Genomic DNA, 18,601 nt, shown 5'->3' on the forward strand with positions numbered 1-18,601 from the left:
GAGGTCAATCATGTACATATTTTTCTTATAAGCAATGTAGTCATACTAATGAAATATTGCAAGACTGTTGGGATAACATGAGCGAGGACTGATTCTGTTTGTTTTTGGTATCTTATTCATATCAATTTCGTAATTAAGATACCTTTTAGGTATATGTTAAATATTTTAATTAAATATAACCGCTGGTATGTTAAATGAATTGTCCATATTTGCATTAGTGAGCTCTCTTAAGACTAAACTACTTATCCGTCATTCCAACATTTTTTCTTGCCAACTCTTATTATTGTTCATATATTCTTGGGGACTGAACACATGTTAAGTAATTATTGTATTGTAACTGTGGCGTTATCTTTTATATTATTAAAACAAAATGTGTATTTTAATGTCAAAATTTTAAGAATTTATCTCAATTTGTCTTATAAAAAAAGGCTATTCGATCATATTTAATACCTTTAAAATATTTTAACTCTAAAATTTTTCAAAAAAGTACAGTTCTTGTCAAAATTGGTATATTAAAAAAAAAAAAAAACATGTCAGAGAGCCCACCCTCCTCCGTTTATTCGTCCCTGATGACGTCACCATATTATAATTTGCACTCCTACATGTAAATACGTTCCGACACTGGTGTATAGAATAATCTTATACTTCTATAAAAACGGGAAAGTTTCATAAATAAAAATATAATCAAATGAAAATACAGTGAGGATCGAACATAAAAATACTTGAAGCGCCCTCTATGTTGTAAGCATACACCTTTGCAATACGTCTACAATGTATAATAGGTCAACTCCAATGGAATCAACTTCTTTTTTTTCTCAATGGTTGACTCTTGATGATTTTAAGCAGCTAACTCTACGTCCTATGAACTCAAAAAGGGTATAACATAGGATTTGGATTTTTATATTAATTTAAATAAATCAAAGACCTTCATGTCATTTGATATCCAGTCATGGATAAGAATATCAATTTAATATAGATATACCATAATAAGTAAGAACTATTCTCCAATTAAATTATAATGAACAGTTGGCAACAACAAAAAACAACAACAACAGAAGACCATATGTGTTTTCAAATTTTTCATTTTCCTTATGACAGTCAAGGTCGAAAGTATGTAGATACAAAAGCTGGCAGTGGTTAGTGTATCCCATGCTTTTGAGAAACAAATGGAATGGGCACTCTGACCAGTGTAATACCTCCCCCAAAATCGAATTAAGTCATCTCTTGCAATTTGTTGCAAAGTAATCTTTTGTCAAATGTTAATTAAAACCATGTTGCCCTAATGGACATGCTTGTGCTACTGAGTGGTCCATTAAAATCTAAGCATTTTGAATTTTAAAACTTCAAAAAGATATAATTTATGAATTAAAATTCGAATTTCAACAAAAATGAATACTAAAAATAGATGTGTGTCTGAGCTCTCTAAATCATTAATATAGCCGCCCTTGCAGTAATGATGGCTTCCATGTGGTGGAGAAAGCCTGACACCCACTGTGGGTGTAGTCATCCGTCATGGCGTCCCAGTGCTGGCAGACTGTGGCATTAAGGGACTCGGTTTTGAATGACGGATACTCAGGTCTATTGGGGGCACAAAAAGATCAAAAGAACTCAAGACAGACATTCATAAGAGTCTTGTAACGGAGGATATGTTTTTTTTTAAAATTCTGGTGTCAAAAGTGCCCTCCTTAGTCTTACAAGGGTCTTTCCACCCACTTTTTTGATAGCTCCGTGGACAGTCTGGTGTGGAACCCCAAGATATCTTGCAGGGACCATAATGGTTTTGAGGGGATTGCCCTAGGCTGTTTTCTGTAGCTCCTCAGGATCCAGTTTGGATTTTTGGACAGATCCCTTATTCTTTTCCAACGTTTTGGACTAACTGACGGGGTAAACGGTGGTCTTGTAGACGGCCAACTGCTTTTAGTGTGCGAATGGAAATTCGTCTATCACTTTCAAGTGTCATTTTCTCGACTTGTACGTTAGCTAAAGAGCTTAGGTTGGTTTCGGTTTTTAATTAATTATTTATGTTTTAATCAATCGAAATATGAATTAATTTCAATCTGTCCTCCTTCATTAATTATTGAATTAGTAAGTGTTCAGATATTAATAGAGCACCTGATGGTGTTAAATAATTTTTTGAGGAATCTTAAAAAAAATAAAAAATCGCCAGATTATCAATTTTTTAACTCCCATATAATACATCACACAACCTCAACGTCTCTCTTTTTGAACATTGATTGAAAGTTGAAATGTGATAATATTAATTATCATGTAATTTTGAAACGACTAGCTACAAACATAAATCAAAAAACGATTATTATTTTCACTTTTCATAACACATGGTTGATTTATTAGATACATTAAAACATGTCTGACATAGTCTATTTTGAAGAGTATTGCACTTAGATACATAATATCATTATTATTCCAGCCAACAAATTTATCAATCTAAAATGTTTTCAAAGAGATGCAATTTCATTTTACAAATAAATAGATTGTTGAATTACGTGTTCTCGTGAAAGGTTTCTCTATTTTTTTTTTAGTGGGAAAGTTCCGTTGATTTAATAGTAGTGTTTAAATTTCTATAATAACATGATGTGAATTTATGGGACTATTTGGGGAGATTTACGAACCATGTGGGCACTTCTGGGGAAGGGGAGGGTCATGTATATAACCAAATCTTATCCTGTCAGGTAAATATATTGGGATGGGGTGTTTAATGTTTTGTATATTTTGTAAAAAGCACATTTTTGTGGATCTAACAGAGATCACTCAATTATATATATGCATTGTACAAGTTGCGATGTATTTACAAGTGCAACTTTTATAAACAAACTATATAAGTTTCAATTTATTCGTTTTCAAAGGGATTATAAAACGATCACTCATCCTTCTAGTTACCAATTTTTCAATGATATTATCATTTCATTTTGATCTATTTAAATTATTTATGAGTAATATAACTATGGACAAGTGAATTTTTTAATGTGTCATAGAATAGTTGTTATATTTTAGTGCCTGTTATTAAAATAGTTAAAAATGACACTATTAATATATCGATTATCAATGGAATATTCAATTATGGCATGATCCTCATCGCAAGTAATGTAAATCCTTCCTTTAAAAATATTCATCTAAGTTTTTGGTTGCAACTTGTACAAAATCGCAAACTTGTACTCAACATTTTTACGATTCTTCATATGACCTTAAAAAGAAAGGTCACAACTGAGACGGTGTCAATGTTTACTTTGACACGGTTATTTTTTAAAGTATTATTTTTATCTATTTCTAAAAGTACTTTTATTGAAAGAAAAAGTTAGTTGTCTTTTACTTTTAAACTTTTTCAAACTTTTATAGAGTCCAAAATATTTTTTTTTTTTACTCATACAATCCATGGGAGGTGTCACACCATCTGGTGTAAAACCAGGCCTAATTTTCGTTGAGTAGAGGAGGGGTTAACTTATAAGCAAGCAGCTCCAAAGTTAATAGAAATGCAAGGTTAGACCATCATGTAATCGAGCTTGCTAGAATGTTCAATTTGATGTATCGTACCGAATGCTGGGCAAAACAGACTGATTTTAACAAAACATGCAACCAATCATATTTTATGACGTCACTATTTCTATAATCTTCTATTTGATTTATAGTACTGATTGCTGGGGAGGTACAAACAGCTTTGACAAATCATATTCTATTACGTCACTTTTAAAAAGCGTGGTGGAAATCAATCACCAGTCGTACACGCGTTATGTTATAGCCTTGCATTTCTATTGACATTGGGTAGACCTAACTAATATGACATAAATGACATCATATGGAACTGGGAACATAAATTTCAAATAATAAAATAAGGACCATGAAGAAAAATGACCTTTCTAATAAAATGTAATTAGATTATATTCTTTCAAAGAGGCCAAAATAAGGGGAGGGGGTAGGGAGGGTATAAATTATGTAAAAATAGAGCCACATGGCTTTTGAATGATCCCTTAAATATAATAAAATAACTCAAACAAAGAATTTCTCAATACTGGGTCGATTTTCATAGTTGGGCATAACATATTTACTACCTCCACGTTTGGGCAATTTAGGGGTGCTTGCCAGAGAGGGAGCCGTTTTTGACCTCAAAATGTCATAGTTACTTTGAGGGAAATGAGATAAATGAGAGCTGGGTTGCCCAGTCTGTTGACGATGAATATAGTTTTGGTTCGAGACGGAGGGGCCTTGTTTGGTTCGATTCATATAATTTAAATTCATATTTCGATTATTATTGTTATGATTCCATTGTGGTGAAGAGTGAGATGGGGTCATGAGCGCATTGTCCATGATGTTGGTAAAGACGTTGCGTCGAGACTCAAAGATATCTTTGTAAGATGAGTAATTATCTCCCCCATTCCTTTGGATATCATTCTCTGTCTGTGAGAAATGATGAGATACAACATTAGCCAACTCCGAGATCTCTTCTTTGGGAAGATCTGTCCAATCATGGAGTTTTCCTTCTGGATTCATCACTAATTTCATATTGGGAGGTCGATGTGGATGAACTTTGACTCCTTGGTGCTTGCTTTGAGGATCTGTAAAATGGAATTTTCTTTAAAATGAGAGTATATGTTAATATTTTAAAGGAATTAAAAGTCATTGTAAAGGAAATAATTATTTGCAATACTTTTTTTTTTGTAGTTATTATAAATAAACTGTTGCAATTCTCTTATTTAATGCACAGTAAATCTAACATTAAAGTGACAAAGTGCAGATCTTCTATTGCTCTATATATAATATTTATAAATGTCAAAGAGTCAACAAACTTTCTCACTCTTATCTTTCATCACTGGAGTTTAGGTAAAGATTTACATTAATAATAAAATGGATTTTCTACAGTTGCTACTCGGTCCGAGACCGATTTTTTTCGATTTGATGATACCTTACCGATATTTTCGACCTATCTCAATGAACCAAGTTGTTTTTCGATCTCATAGCAGCCACTTACTTTCATATTTCTATTAATTGAACCTTAGTTGACGTTTAATTGTTTTTATATGAGATCGAGTGTAGGAACATCTGGAATTCCTTGATAATCTAAAAAGTGTCTCTATAGGCTTATGAATATGAAAGTGATGAAAATCAGGTATATTTTTTAACTCTTCCACTATTTTTTTGAAGCATTTATAGGGGATTTACACCTTGAAAGAAAAAAAAAAGTAGGAGAATAACTCTTTCAATTTTAAAGTAAAGGATCATTTTTAAAGTTTATTAATATAGAAGAAAATGTTAACATCTTTCTTTTATAACAACAAAAATTCATGATATACTCATTCTTTAAAGAGATATTTTAAATATCAAATATTATTTAAAATACTTTTAATTTTGTATTTAAAGCAAGATTGCGTAATATGAAGGCTAATACTGGGGTGAATATATTATAATTTGGATAAAGATAATTACAATAGAGAAGTCATAGAAAGTCCTTATACCGCCAGTTCAAGTTGAGTCTAACGTCTTTGGTGACAGGTCCTTAAATAGTTTCTTTGAGTACCGTTCAAGTCCTCCAAAAAGTAAAAGATACGTCACATAGTATCTTATATACAGTAAGAAGTCCAAGTCAAGTCGCACGTTTTAGCAAAAGTATATGTTACTAGAAACAAGTAAGCAAAGGCTCAAGCGCACCCGCTGCAAATAAGGTAAAATAACAAAAAAATTACTACAATGCCATAATATAAGTTTATAAGGTCATCTGTCAACCATTTGTCATATTTTTAGAAAAAAAACATTCATTTATTAAATTTAAATACTCAAATGTATACTTATAACTAAATTAGAGGCCTGTGATAGGCTTGATACTATAATTCATTAATTTCAAAACAACTATGATTTATGAATTTGACAGACATACAACAATTAATATTTTACTTTTTAAATCTAATAAATACTTTGTTATCCACTAAAAATATGATAAATGTTCAACAAATGACCTTATGACCTTTTTTTATGTCAATGTATTAATTTCTGAGATCTTCTACATCATTTGTAGTGATGGAAATCGTGTGGATTTTGGGCATGTAAAAAAAATAAAAATTATGGCAACCCTAACAACTTGAATTTTTTTTGAAGGAGAGCAGCTTAGCTAGTATGACGTTCCGTTTGATGACGTCACTGTACCATTTTCCCCTATATGGTATCAAACTGTATCTTCCCTTAACAGAATTCGTCTTGTTAATTCAATTTAAAGGCAGAACTCATATAGGCTCCTTAGTTAGTTATAGAATAGCATCCAATGCTCTTATCGGACCAAAAGATTGAGCAACTCCGTTGTACAAATATTAATCACATGGTTTTCATTTCGCTAATTATTATGGTTCTTTAGTCTTAGTTATGGTGTCCAATTCAAGTCTCGAATCATTGATTGACTCATCAAGTAGAGCTTAAGTATTCAAAATATTGACTCAAGTCCAAGCTGAATCGCAAGTCTCGAGTCCCCACCTCTATTAATAAGCCAAGGACCACTTTTTGTCTGATCAAAGAAGCCTATTCTAATGATTACATAGGTCATTAAATGATGCATTGTCCCTACGTAAAAAAACAATTAATAGTTAATTACTAATTATTGTTGGAAATAATTCCGGAAAGAAAGTGCAAATCTCTCTCACCCAGCCATCTTTAAGTTTTAATGACTACTTCGTGCTTCTTTTCATTTTTTTAAATGTGGATCTTAATAAGTAATGTTTTCACTTTTTTTAATCTATGCACTTACATCTCTATTTGGACTCCTTATTGTAGTGATAATGAGATATGAGCGCTGTCTTGCAGAAAAATAATGTAACGTCCCGAATTATATCTTTACATAATATATTCTAATTCAAAATTGTATTCGTTGTGAATGAACGTTAAATTGAAAAAAGGAATGCCCAAGGCCATAGACCTTGACTATCTTTCTTAGTCTAGTTAGATCATAACAACGTCAAAATTTGACGGTATTTATCTGTTAAGTTATAGGGTAAATCCAAGTGAAATAAATCCAAAAATTAAATTTTTAAGAGCATTTAGTAGATACATTCTGAAATTTGCTCTCCCTACGCACACATTTTCATCTGGAGTATTCAAATGCATCTCTAAAAACTTATTAATTATGTATAGGATAACATATACAAATTTGAGTGAATTTGAAAAAAACAAATTTTTTGAGGTAGAAACCTTATGCGTTGGCTTATACAATAAAATTACAACAAAAGAATAAATCAATTATCTATTAAATGACTTTTTAATTAGATGAAGATCTTCAAAAAGATATAAAATACAGCGATTTAAACGCTTAATCAATGTCCATAGACATCGATTAATTTGTAGAATAGGAGCGTTGTTTACTATTATTAGTAGTTTGCTTACTAAACGGATCGAGAGTGGGACTTGTCTTGCAGTAAAATAATACAAATCCCTAAATGATATTAATATTATATACATATATTTTGGTTAAAATTGTATTTGGGGGCGTAGGAAACTTATGTCAAAAAGAAAAACTCTTTTTTATTCGTATGTGTTGCCCACCCCAAGACAACAACATACTGTCACAGCACCCTGCGGAGAATATATTACCTGATGTTTGAACTCTTTTAAAGAACATTTCCTGCCCTTGACTCTCTTTATTTGCGTCTGCAAATAAGGATGAGGAGAGCTGATGTGCCATTTTGACTTGATCTGCCACGCTTGGATGATGCTTTGGTTGATAGACAGAGCTGTCAGTGTACATTTGGTGTGGATGCCCTATAAAATTTAATGGTATTCATCAATGATACATTTTTACGGAATTTTATCAAATATTAGGAGTAATTAAAGGGATGGAAAGATAGATGACCCTATTCTTTTAAATTCAATAAATTTTTAGTTAGTACCAATCTTCAAAAGACAGCCGTCAAAATTTTATGATAATCTGTTCTTTTGTACGCGAGTGTGCTAAGTCTGGCCTATTTTTATTATTTGCAAGCCAATGGGTCAATATCAATTATGTATTTTTATTTTATAGCTTGAAAAGTGTTATGTGGACACCACTCCATAAAGTTAATAAAACAAGCATATTTTGAAGGGGAAAAAAAACGAGTTTTCTTTGTTAAGGGCGGGACTTTTCAGCCCATGTGTTATTTGTTGGTTAATTAATTAGGAATCTGGTATTAGTTTTTTCGTATTAAATCTAGTTATTCAGAATTTTTGTTTTAGAGATATGAGTATTTTTATATCTTAAATACAAGTTTTCAAGTCCCGTCCACACGGCAATGCTATTAAAACGATATTAAATTTACAGGCACGTCCGCAGGAGGTTGGCTGGAGGGGATGTAGACCAAATTAAGGAATATTTACTTTTTATTGGAATTTTTTTTCGTAATTCGGGCAAATTATGCAGCAGAGGAAAAAATTCAACATTTGAAATTTTCTTCCAAAAAATTTAAATTTTTGTAAAAAACTGTATATTTTTTTTCGAATTTTGATTACAGCTGTTACAGAAAATGCGTCATATCAAAATTACATTGTACTGCGAGGTCATCTGTAGGTCAAACATCTTGATCAAATTATGAGAAAATGTACTCACTCATTTTTTAATTAATATAGATCCTAAAAAGACATTTTTGGTTATCTTATATATAACAGTTTATAAAGACACTGATTTGACCTATAAAAAAATATTCACAAAGTTTTTTTCTAAAATTGTTCTATGGAACAAAAAAAGGGTAAAAAAGTTAAGATAATTTGATGATGCGCGTTATACGCGCATCATTTATTACATTTTCAGGAAGGAAAGATCAATTGTGTTATGTTGTTCTCTCTTTTTGCTCCATAAGGTAGCTGTAGAGAAAAGTTTTACTGATGTTTTTTATAGAATAGAATAATGTCTATCATAACTAATTAATACAAAATAATGATTAATGCTGCATTTTAATCTTAATTGACGAAATAAATAACTGTAGTCTTCTATCAAAACTGTCAAACTAGATTTGTTTCCTAAAGATTACATCGTAGAAAAATGAAATTTGGCATAGTGTATTCTTACACCATCACAAACTTCTTCGAACCACCCATAATCGAAGATCCAAAAAAGCTTAGACAAAAACTGCCTATTGTACAATTTGCTTATAGAAGTTTTATAGGTGCAACTTGTACACAAGATATTTATAAATATACATGAGTTAAAATACATATTTCTATCATCGTCGAGTGTTTTTTGAATTGAATGTTTGTTTGTTTTTTGTTACTGTTGCCTAGCGTAATTAATTACACTTTTCCTGTCAAATATTTAAAACTATGAATAAAAGATATTAAAAATATACCATGGAAAATATGTACATACAATGTAGATATTTTAATAAAATACATGAGAAATTTGCTAATTAATTAACTATTTTTCTAGAGATGGACCTTGTAACTAGATTAGGATCGTAGATCTTTATTCTGTGTCTATAACTAATTAAATTATGGAACTTATTTTAAAGAAAGAGACAAAGGAACTGAGAAACATATGTACATTATATATAGAAGGTATTTAAAGCAATCTTCTTTACGATGGAGAAAGTGACTTCAGGACTCAAACATCTATCTATATAAAAATATATGCCAGATGCTTGAAGAAAAAAAAAGTGAAAGGTATGATTGGGCATTTTCCTGTTAACTGTAATATCAATATTTTCGAATCAGTTCCGGTAACCAAATTAGTATCGGTGTATTGATACTTTTTCAATATATATATATATAGTGTTGGGGTTCGGTTCATGAAATCCTAGACCGGCCTGAGACTCTTATATTTTCTGTCGGACCGAATTTGTTCGGTCCAACAGAAAAGCTTGGTACGGATCGGTCCTATATAAAAATTTGGTTTATATCGGTCCAAAGGAAAAAATTGGTCTAATTCGGTCCCAAAAAAATCGGTCTAGACCGATTTGACTGATAAATTTCTTATAAAATGACATCAAATACTTTTTCAAGTACAATTTCGTTATACAAAGTTTAAATAGAGATAGTTTGGATTAATTTAAATCCCATTGTCTCTTATATATATACATTTTTTTTCTATGAATGACAGTTATCTCGAGAAAAAAATTGGTCTCTCATAATATACCAGACGGAAAAAAATCGGTCCATAATTGAGACTTAAAACAAATTGTTCATAAAGTGAGACCGAAAAATAAAAAATTGGTCCACGGTCTAAAAAAAATCACTTAAGACCGAACCAAAAAAAAAAAAAAAAATCGGTGCTGGACCAAGTGTCAACACTAATATATACAGGGTTGATTTTATTTATGTTGACACTTAGTTTAAACTTTAATAAATCTGAAATTAATTTGTCGAATGTTTTCAAACTCGGCGATAGTTTGGTTTTGTAACTCAAGATTCCTTATGTAAAGTTCCGACTCAAATTAAAGACTAACCAAACGAGAACGAGTAAAATGAAGCAACTAAGGAGTGAAATTTAAAAGCTTCTCAACCGTGGCATATCCCATTGGTCATATTCAAGGAGTCGGTTGCAGTAGTGTTTGTCGTGCCAGGACTAATTAACTGTCACTATAGTCTTGGGTGCTGTGCCCAGCAGAGGCAAAGTCTTCCCTCCCATTTCTGTACGGATGAAGGAGGAGCTCAGTGCTGATGCTTACATCGAATTTCTAGATAAGAAAGGGATACATTGGGCAAGATAAAAGCTAGGGGACAACTTTTGTTTTCACTCAAGAATTAATTCAGGTGTACACCCAGCTTCGGATTCCGAGGGGAATAATTCCATTTGTATGCTTCGCCGCCTAGAGTACTTCCTCGACCTTAAAACAATGTTCTTTATTTAGATTCACTCCTCATATAATGGAGACGTCACAACGATAAGCCAATCCATCTGGTTGAGTCTCACTCCGTAGTGGGCTCATACCATGTCTTCCACCAATCCCAACATGAGTAAAACCATTTGGCAAAAGTACAAAATATGAAATGATGTCTCGTTATTACAGAATGAACACTTTCTATCCTCTGGACTCGCTCTTGAGTAAAAAGTGAGGATGTTGCCAATCTGTAATTAAGCCACTTCTGCTGATAATTGCTGTAGGAGTGCTTAAAAATTACAAATAGGTCTACTCTTTTCATGTCTCTTTCTAGGTCCAGTACAGATTTGTTTTAAATCCATTAGGACGACGAATACTCTAAGGAAATATTGGACTCTGAATTATGATAGCCTTAGAATTGTTTGCTGCCTAAGGTTCATGTTTTGTCTCACGGTATTGTAAGGATGGGATTTTTGTAGAGAAGTATAACAGGTTTATTATTCTCACCCTGTATAAAAATCCCATCACATGTAATTATAATGTATTTTTGATCAAAGTTGCGTGAAGGGCTTAAGATAGTTTAAGTTTTTACTTTTCCCCAAAATCTTTATTCTTTCAACTGTCGCCACTTTCCTTGGAGCCCCTTAGCTTGGAGTATTTAATATAATTCAGGTATAGAGCATTTTCTCTGAAGAAAACGCCATCTTGGGGGCTCCGGGTTGGTAAAAATTCAACATTGAATAGCCTTATGTTTAAAAAAAAAAAAAACTCAACGCTTACATTGAATACCAATTGATGCAAATGACAAACACTGATATTTGTATTTACTCAAAGTAATATATACTGAAAATCCCAAAAAATTGCAATTTTGTACAATTTTGTTTTTTGAATCGATTTGGGGCGAAAAAATTAGGATAATTAGAGAAAAACATAATTATATAGGTAATTATTGTCTTTGATATGTAAAGCGAAAGGAACTAGCACATAAAGTGGTTGGGAGAGGGGGGGGCAGGGGTGTTAGGTGCTTAGTTTTATTATTATTATTTTTTTTGGATTAAAAATTCCAAAAATGCATCTCCATTCACAAAAAATTTAAAAATTTCGAATATCAAATTTTGTATAAAAACAATTGAAAAATCTACTGCAGTAGACAAAAAATTAAATTTTGCAGGAAAAAATGTCAAATACTGAGTTTTTCAAAAAAAAAAAAAATTCAAAAATTCAGAGATATTCATAAAAACTTATAATTTTTGGGAAAAAAACAACATTGAAAATCCACAACTATTCAAAAAAAAAAAAAAAAATTCATAGCTATAAACATAAAATTCATTTTTATGGTAAATATTTCCAAAATCCAAATCTGTTCAAAAAAAATTATTTTCGCATTTAATTATTTCATCCTGACAAAAAAAAATTCTAGTAAAAAGCAAACGTCCCCTAAATAAATGGGGTTCAGTCTTTCCAACCACGTCCCGGGGGGGGGGGGACTCGGATTAATTTAGTTTGGAAGATCATTATTTAAATGTGTCACAACACTCACTCAGGTTCAACTATGTAAATCACGGGTAAAACGAAAGAAAATAATATTTACTCACGTATCTTATCTTGAGATCGATGTTGCTTTGTCTCTGGAAGGGGAGCAGGAGTTGGAGAAGCTGAATTCCAAAACTGATTGCCATTCTGTAAATTTACAACAGAGTTACGAACTCAATAAATTTATGTAAAAAGAAAAAAAAAATCCCATAATTCGTATTACTTTTTCATAAAAATATTTAGGTCTCATGGGTCTCTGCTTGATCTGCTTCTTTCTCAACTTTTCTTCATCTGATGACAAAAATATCTTTTTCGTCAAATCATCTAGGATTTTTTTCTTATTCGGATCCTTCATGTCTGAAGGAATGAATCCACGACTAATATCCACTTCACTGGCGGATCTCTTGTACCCATCACCGTCCATTACTGCAAGTATATTCGACGTAGAAGAGGAAAATGCCTTTGGTCTATGGCTTCTCTTCTCCATGCCTAAATTATTAAATAATTAAACCATGGAGGCATATAATCAAGTAAATTATTACATAATTTACTTGATTATAAAACTAATAGAATTAATAATTTGTGTAAAAGAATTCCAAAATAATGTTTTTACTCGTTGTGTAGTATTGTGTTTGCCCTTATTTATTTGGTACAGTCCAGTCTAAGGGCATACCCTATGAGTCCGTAGTACCTGTCCTTAAGACCGTGGGTCCTTTGGAATGTCAGTACTGGAACTGATTAAAAAAAGAAGAAAGAAAGTTGAGTGACGTCATGGGATTGCACTTTATAAGTTTTATAAAGTTTATAACTGATGCAGGACTGGGCCGGACGGAAATGGAGCTGGGCGGGAAAAAATGTTATATTTAAAAATTTCTAAAAACAAAGCCCTCCAAAAAATATAATCTTGCTGAACCCCGGTTAACTATTTATTTATATGTCATTCTTATGTCAAATATGTTAAATAAATATATATCATGTAAATGATTCCCGAGCAAGGACACTTTCTGACATTTGAAATGATATTGTGGTTTTATATTACAAACTTTGTTTTTGATGACTTGCTATCAATATTAAAAAACACAAAACAAAACAAAAACAATTTAAAATAATTTCTATGAAAATAATATCTTAGTCAATGACGCTTATTATCACGTCAATGATGATACTTTTACCTACGAGGAGGAGCCGCTTATATCTCGTCATATGTACATACTACAGGAAGATCGGAGAAATCTGTCTTTGACTGACTGCTAAGTACATACTATTAAGGTGAAAATTATTTATTTATTTTGTTAAAAAGAGTTAAATGTCGAACAATGCAATTCAAAAATACAGTTAGTCACTTATAAAATCTCTAATTTACATCAGTTTTTTATGTCTCCAGAGTAGTAGCTCATTGTAAGTTATACTTCATAGTCCTTGAAATTATTTCATAAATGAGGCATAAATACCTATCTATGTATTAATTATAACTTATTCACGAGGAAATTTGAGTAATATTTGGGAATGATTCAATGAGACAAATCTCTTAGACATTAGAAAAAAAATATATACGGGGTTGTGCTGCAAAATGTGGACTCTGGAGCCTCCTGACATTCATCACTTTTGTCAAAAGGTGGATTGGGATCCTTGTTTCCCGTGAATCCCATCCTGGTGGTCCTAGCAGCAACGGAGAAGTCCTTGTCGAGTTGGCAACTCATCGACTTTCTGGGATCCTACTTGATCTTCTTCACCAAGCTGGACAGGAAATCAAGATCCCTCTTTTTATTGTGCCTCCACTTCTTGCTTTCCTGGTGAGGTCTTCTCCATTATTCTTCATGTTGGACACTTGAAAAACCGGACTCCTGGAGCACTTTACAATGTCCATAATCCTCTCCACCTCAGCTTCAGATTTGAAATGCGAGCCTTTTGGCTTCTTTGTTTATACACAAACGATAGATAAACCAGAATGTAGAAAAAAAATCAAATAATCATAACTATATTCATGATAAAATTAACATTAATAAACCGTCCACTTTTTACACCCAAACCCCGTATGCCTACCAAAAGTTATTTTTTATGGTAGTTTATTTTTTTATGCTGTAAACAGATTGAATATGAATCTCCTTTGTTTGAAGAGCAAGTTTGGAATATTTAACGTCAACCCTACTCATTGATTTTTCTTACATCAACTGAAATAAATGATTGGCAAAAACATTTTCCAAAAAGAAAGAAAAAATGAACACCATATTGGTCTGATAAATTTATCAATAGTATAGTTGTAATCTCTTATACACATATCTCCTCTATTTTATCCCTCTTTGTTCAATGTTGAAATTTAGGTGAAGCCTTTTTCATACTAGTCTCACCTATAAATTTCTTTATCCATACTCTAAGAGATTCTAGTTAAATTAATATAACATTCTCCCCCGTTTAGCTTGATTACGTCATTTTGATACAAAGAAAGAATTATATTTTCTAAATCTGATAATCGTCGAATAAGCCACTGATTTCAATCAGTGGCTTCACTAATTAATATCCCAAGTGATGTACGAGGTTTGACATCCTTAAAGGTCAAAAGCACACAAAGAAAATGGGGGACTTGGGAGCTTTATCCCCTTTGAACATAAAAATACTACTTGTATGTAAATTTTATGAGTTAGGCCTTCTACAAAACTGTCTTTTAAACAAACAAAAAAAAGCTAGTCTTCCACGAAAGCAAAAACCCTAGGGACGCAAATGAGGCTGGCAATTTTGAGTTCAATAGGAATAACTACTTCAGAGGTGTTATAACCACCCCCTCCTCCCTCCCCCCATTAATATTTCTACTTATTGAACTCAAAATAGTGATGTTCTAGACTAAATCCCTGGATAATGTTAAACATTGTTCACAGAGCCCCTATAATATTAATTTACATGAAGTAATATGGATATAATATCACAGAGACGTAATCAAACGGACGCCAGTACCACATAGGCAGAGTTTACGGTAAGGAGACAGGGGCGTCTGAGGGGATAGACTAGACCCCCCAAACAGCCCCCACCTAATTTTTTTATTTTTGGATTTTTTTTTTTTCAAAATATCAAGAAACTCCACAAAAATTAATCAAGCGAACGCTACTGGGACAGGCCCTTGGCCCCTCAGTATTGATTATACGAACTTTTATATTTTATACGATTATTAAGTAAATATATACCATTTGGCAAAGAACAAATTTCAAACTCATAGTCCCCCCAAGCAATACATTTCAAACTCTGTCTTTCCCACAATGTTTTTAGTAGGAGTATAGGTCGAATTTATTAATGGTAAGCTATCCACAGGGAGTTCAATCAGAACTCATAATAATAAAAAGTGATTACAGCACCGTAATAAATGATAGTTACAAATCATAACCGGGTTAATATCTTGATAAATGATAGATGGCTCTCAGAGTTTTTGGTGTTCTCTAACAGAGCTCTTGGGCTTTGATCTAAGTACTTTGCTAATAAAAAAATTGTTTATCATGAAAAAAAAGATGGTTATTGATTATTTTTGTACATTCTGGTTCAGCCATCCTTTGTGCATCAACAAACTATAATAAACATTTCGCTATTTCATTATCTTAAGTGATCAAAAAGCCGATATCTTCTAGATGCATAAGTTGAGGTGGTGAGGATTATGGACATTGTGAAGTGCTCCAGGAGCCTGGTTTTCAATGCTGTCAAGATGAAAAATGATGGAGAAGACCTCTCCAGGAAAGCAGGAATGGGAGGGCACATTTTAAAAAGGGATTTGGAGTTCTTGTCCAGCTTGGTGAAGAAGATCAATTTGATTCCCGCAAAGTCGATGAATTGCCAACTCGCCAACGACTTTTCCGTTGCTGTTAGGGCCATCAGGATGGTATTCAAGAGCAAAAATAACCCCAAGCCACCTTCTGAAAAAATATCTAGGCGGACCCCACAAAATCGATTAACTGCCTGGGTAATAACTGGGCCGTGAAGGGGGACTAAGGGTTGTCTTTATACAGAGAACCCAACGCCACTTTCTGAGAGAGATCATGATGGCCAAGAGGCTCGATACTCCACGTTTTCCCACCAACCCTATATAGTATTTTAAATATGTACAAAAATTGCTAGTCCACAATGCGTCTCATTCATATGAACACATTTTGGGCGTTGCTTCATAATTCTCCTAAAGCAACCCTACCCTTCCTCCAATAAATGAGGTGTTGACAAACGAAACACATTAATTCTAAAAAGTTTTAAAAATACTTTTACTCAATAAGAAACAACAATTGACTAGAACATACAACAATTTTGATATCTTAAATATATTGTATTGTTACTAACCCGGAATTTGAATCAAAATCAATTCTTTTTGGAATTGAAAGCCAAGTATTGGAGTCTTATACAATTTGAACGCTTCACTATAACTTATAATATTCTTACGCAGAATAGACTCGTGCGTCACACTTCAATAACATAAAAATACAGAAAGATTCTAAAGACAAAATCATGGAATAAAAAAAAGTAAAAAAAAAAAAAATATATATATATACACTAGTAAGCTTGAAAGAAAACACTTAGAAAAAAAAGTATGTACTACTAAGTATATTCAAGCCGAGCGCTCGCAATATAACAAAAAAATATATACTACATATTATATGAACTATTCCTATATTTTTTTGGCAAGAGATTTGAATTTTCAAAAACATTAGAACAAATTGAAATCACTCATATGTTATATTCATTTATAATAATTATGATTTTAACATGTTATGAATTAAATAATAAAATCCTCGTAACTTTTATATAGAGAAGACAGGATACCGCAACCTCTTCGTTTTCTCTTTGTGTTACAAATTAGTGTTGTGGCATTCCTTATTTATTCGGTCCAGCATTGCACATATCCAGCAAAAAATATTCTCGTTTGCACTATACATTAATGGAACATATAATAAGTATGTAATCCCTTGTTGATTTTGTTAATTTGCCCACTATATGGGAGTGAAGTATGGAAACTAACTCGGGCACTTCATGGTCATAATGTCTTATTTTTGAGCTTTGTACTTTTTACTTATACTTTCTTGCTTTGGTTCTATATTTTGTGTCAATCTCGTGCTGGAATACCCATTACACAACCCATTTTCAGTGCCCTTCCTGAAAGGAACGAGGTTGTTGCTAGGACTATGACGGCCGTATGTAGGACCATTGTCCAGTCTGGTCCAATTCAGTCCAATCCTACTTGTTGGTCCTTAAAAGAGGTAAAACCGATCCCTCATGACGTCATTTTGTCCTTTTTTTTAGTTATTCCGTTAAAATTGGTTGGTGAATAAGTAATTTCGTAGTTTTTATGCTTTATTTCAATGCTTTATAAGAAGTGATACAAGACAAGTATGATCATTCTGTTTGTTAACTTGTTACCCACAAGAATCCAACTTCTGAAGGCCCTTTTCCTAAAAGCACTTATCCCTATTGCCAAACGACTCAGACAACCTATATTACCAGGACTCTATTGAGGCCACATTTCTACCCCAAAGCTCTTTGGCCATAGATTGGAACAGGTGGTAATCACTTAGTGCCAGGTCCAGACTATAAGGTAGATGCATAAGAGCTTCATATTCAATCTCCCAAAGCTTCTGGTGCGTCGTCAAAGATGTGTACAGACTGGCGTTGTTTAGATGAAGCACAATTCCTCTACTATTCACCAATGCTGGTCGCTTCTGTTCGATCACCAGCTTCAAACGGTAGAGTTGCTCATAGTAGAGGGCAGAATTGAGCGTTTGACAATAGGGAAGCAACTCATAGTAGATTATTCCATACCAAACGTACCAAAAAACACCTTCCTGGAAGTCGATCCTTGCTTAGCACGATCTAGGTTGTTTCATTGGCTTTCTACTACGATATCTGTAGCTTGACATTGACGTAAGTGATGCATTTTTCATCGCCAGTCACAATCCGCTTCAGAAATGATGCGTTTTTCCCTTTCAAGTAAAAAAAAAAAAATATGTATCGAATTTCTTCCTTTGAGACTATATTCACACCTTTAAAACACTTAATAATATGACATCATGTGGCCAATGATGAGCAAGATATACTTAGTTTAAAAAAAAGGCCTAAAAAGAAATACATAATTACTTTTGCCCAAGCCTAATGTAATATAATAAATTAAATAAAAATATACCATCTTCGTATTAAAATTTTATTATAATGAAAGTAGGAACTTTTTTTGACAGATGTATGCAATGATCTTAATACAAATCTCAAATATCTTATTTGGATTATTATATAATCGATTTTTACAAAAAAAAAATCAAAAACCAACAGTGAAAGAC

General features: G+C 32.5%; 1 protein-coding gene across 3 annotated transcripts; it reads right to left on the minus strand.

Moving 5' to 3' along the window:
• Window positions 1–2,317: 2,317 nt before the first annotated feature.
• LOC121127809 (uncharacterized) lies at window positions 2,318–16,851 on the minus strand. Of its 3 annotated transcripts, none has more exons than XM_040723332.2 (5): window positions 16,617–16,851; window positions 12,532–12,797; window positions 12,371–12,455; window positions 7,582–7,749; window positions 2,318–4,568 (listed from the first exon to the last, which is right to left on the minus strand). In XM_040723332.2, the coding sequence occupies exons 2-5, from the start codon at window positions 12,793–12,795 to the stop codon at window positions 4,003–4,005; spliced, it is 1,083 nt and encodes a 360-aa protein (XP_040579266.1). In that variant the 5' UTR covers window positions 12,796–12,797; window positions 16,617–16,851; the 3' UTR covers window positions 2,318–4,002. The 3 variants fall into 3 exon arrangements, with proteins under 3 accessions (XP_040579266.1, XP_040579267.1, XP_071748609.1); XM_040723333.2 differs by having other exon boundaries at window positions 12,532–12,734; window positions 16,617–16,769; XM_071892508.1 differs by lacking the exon at window positions 7,582–7,749 and having other exon boundaries at window positions 16,617–16,760.
• Window positions 16,852–18,601: the final 1,750 nt, after the last annotated feature.

Source organism: Lepeophtheirus salmonis, chromosome 13 (assembly GCF_016086655.4).
Source record: "Lepeophtheirus salmonis chromosome 13, UVic_Lsal_1.4, whole genome shotgun sequence".
NCBI classification, from domain to species: Eukaryota; Metazoa; Arthropoda; class Copepoda; order Siphonostomatoida; family Caligidae; genus Lepeophtheirus; species Lepeophtheirus salmonis.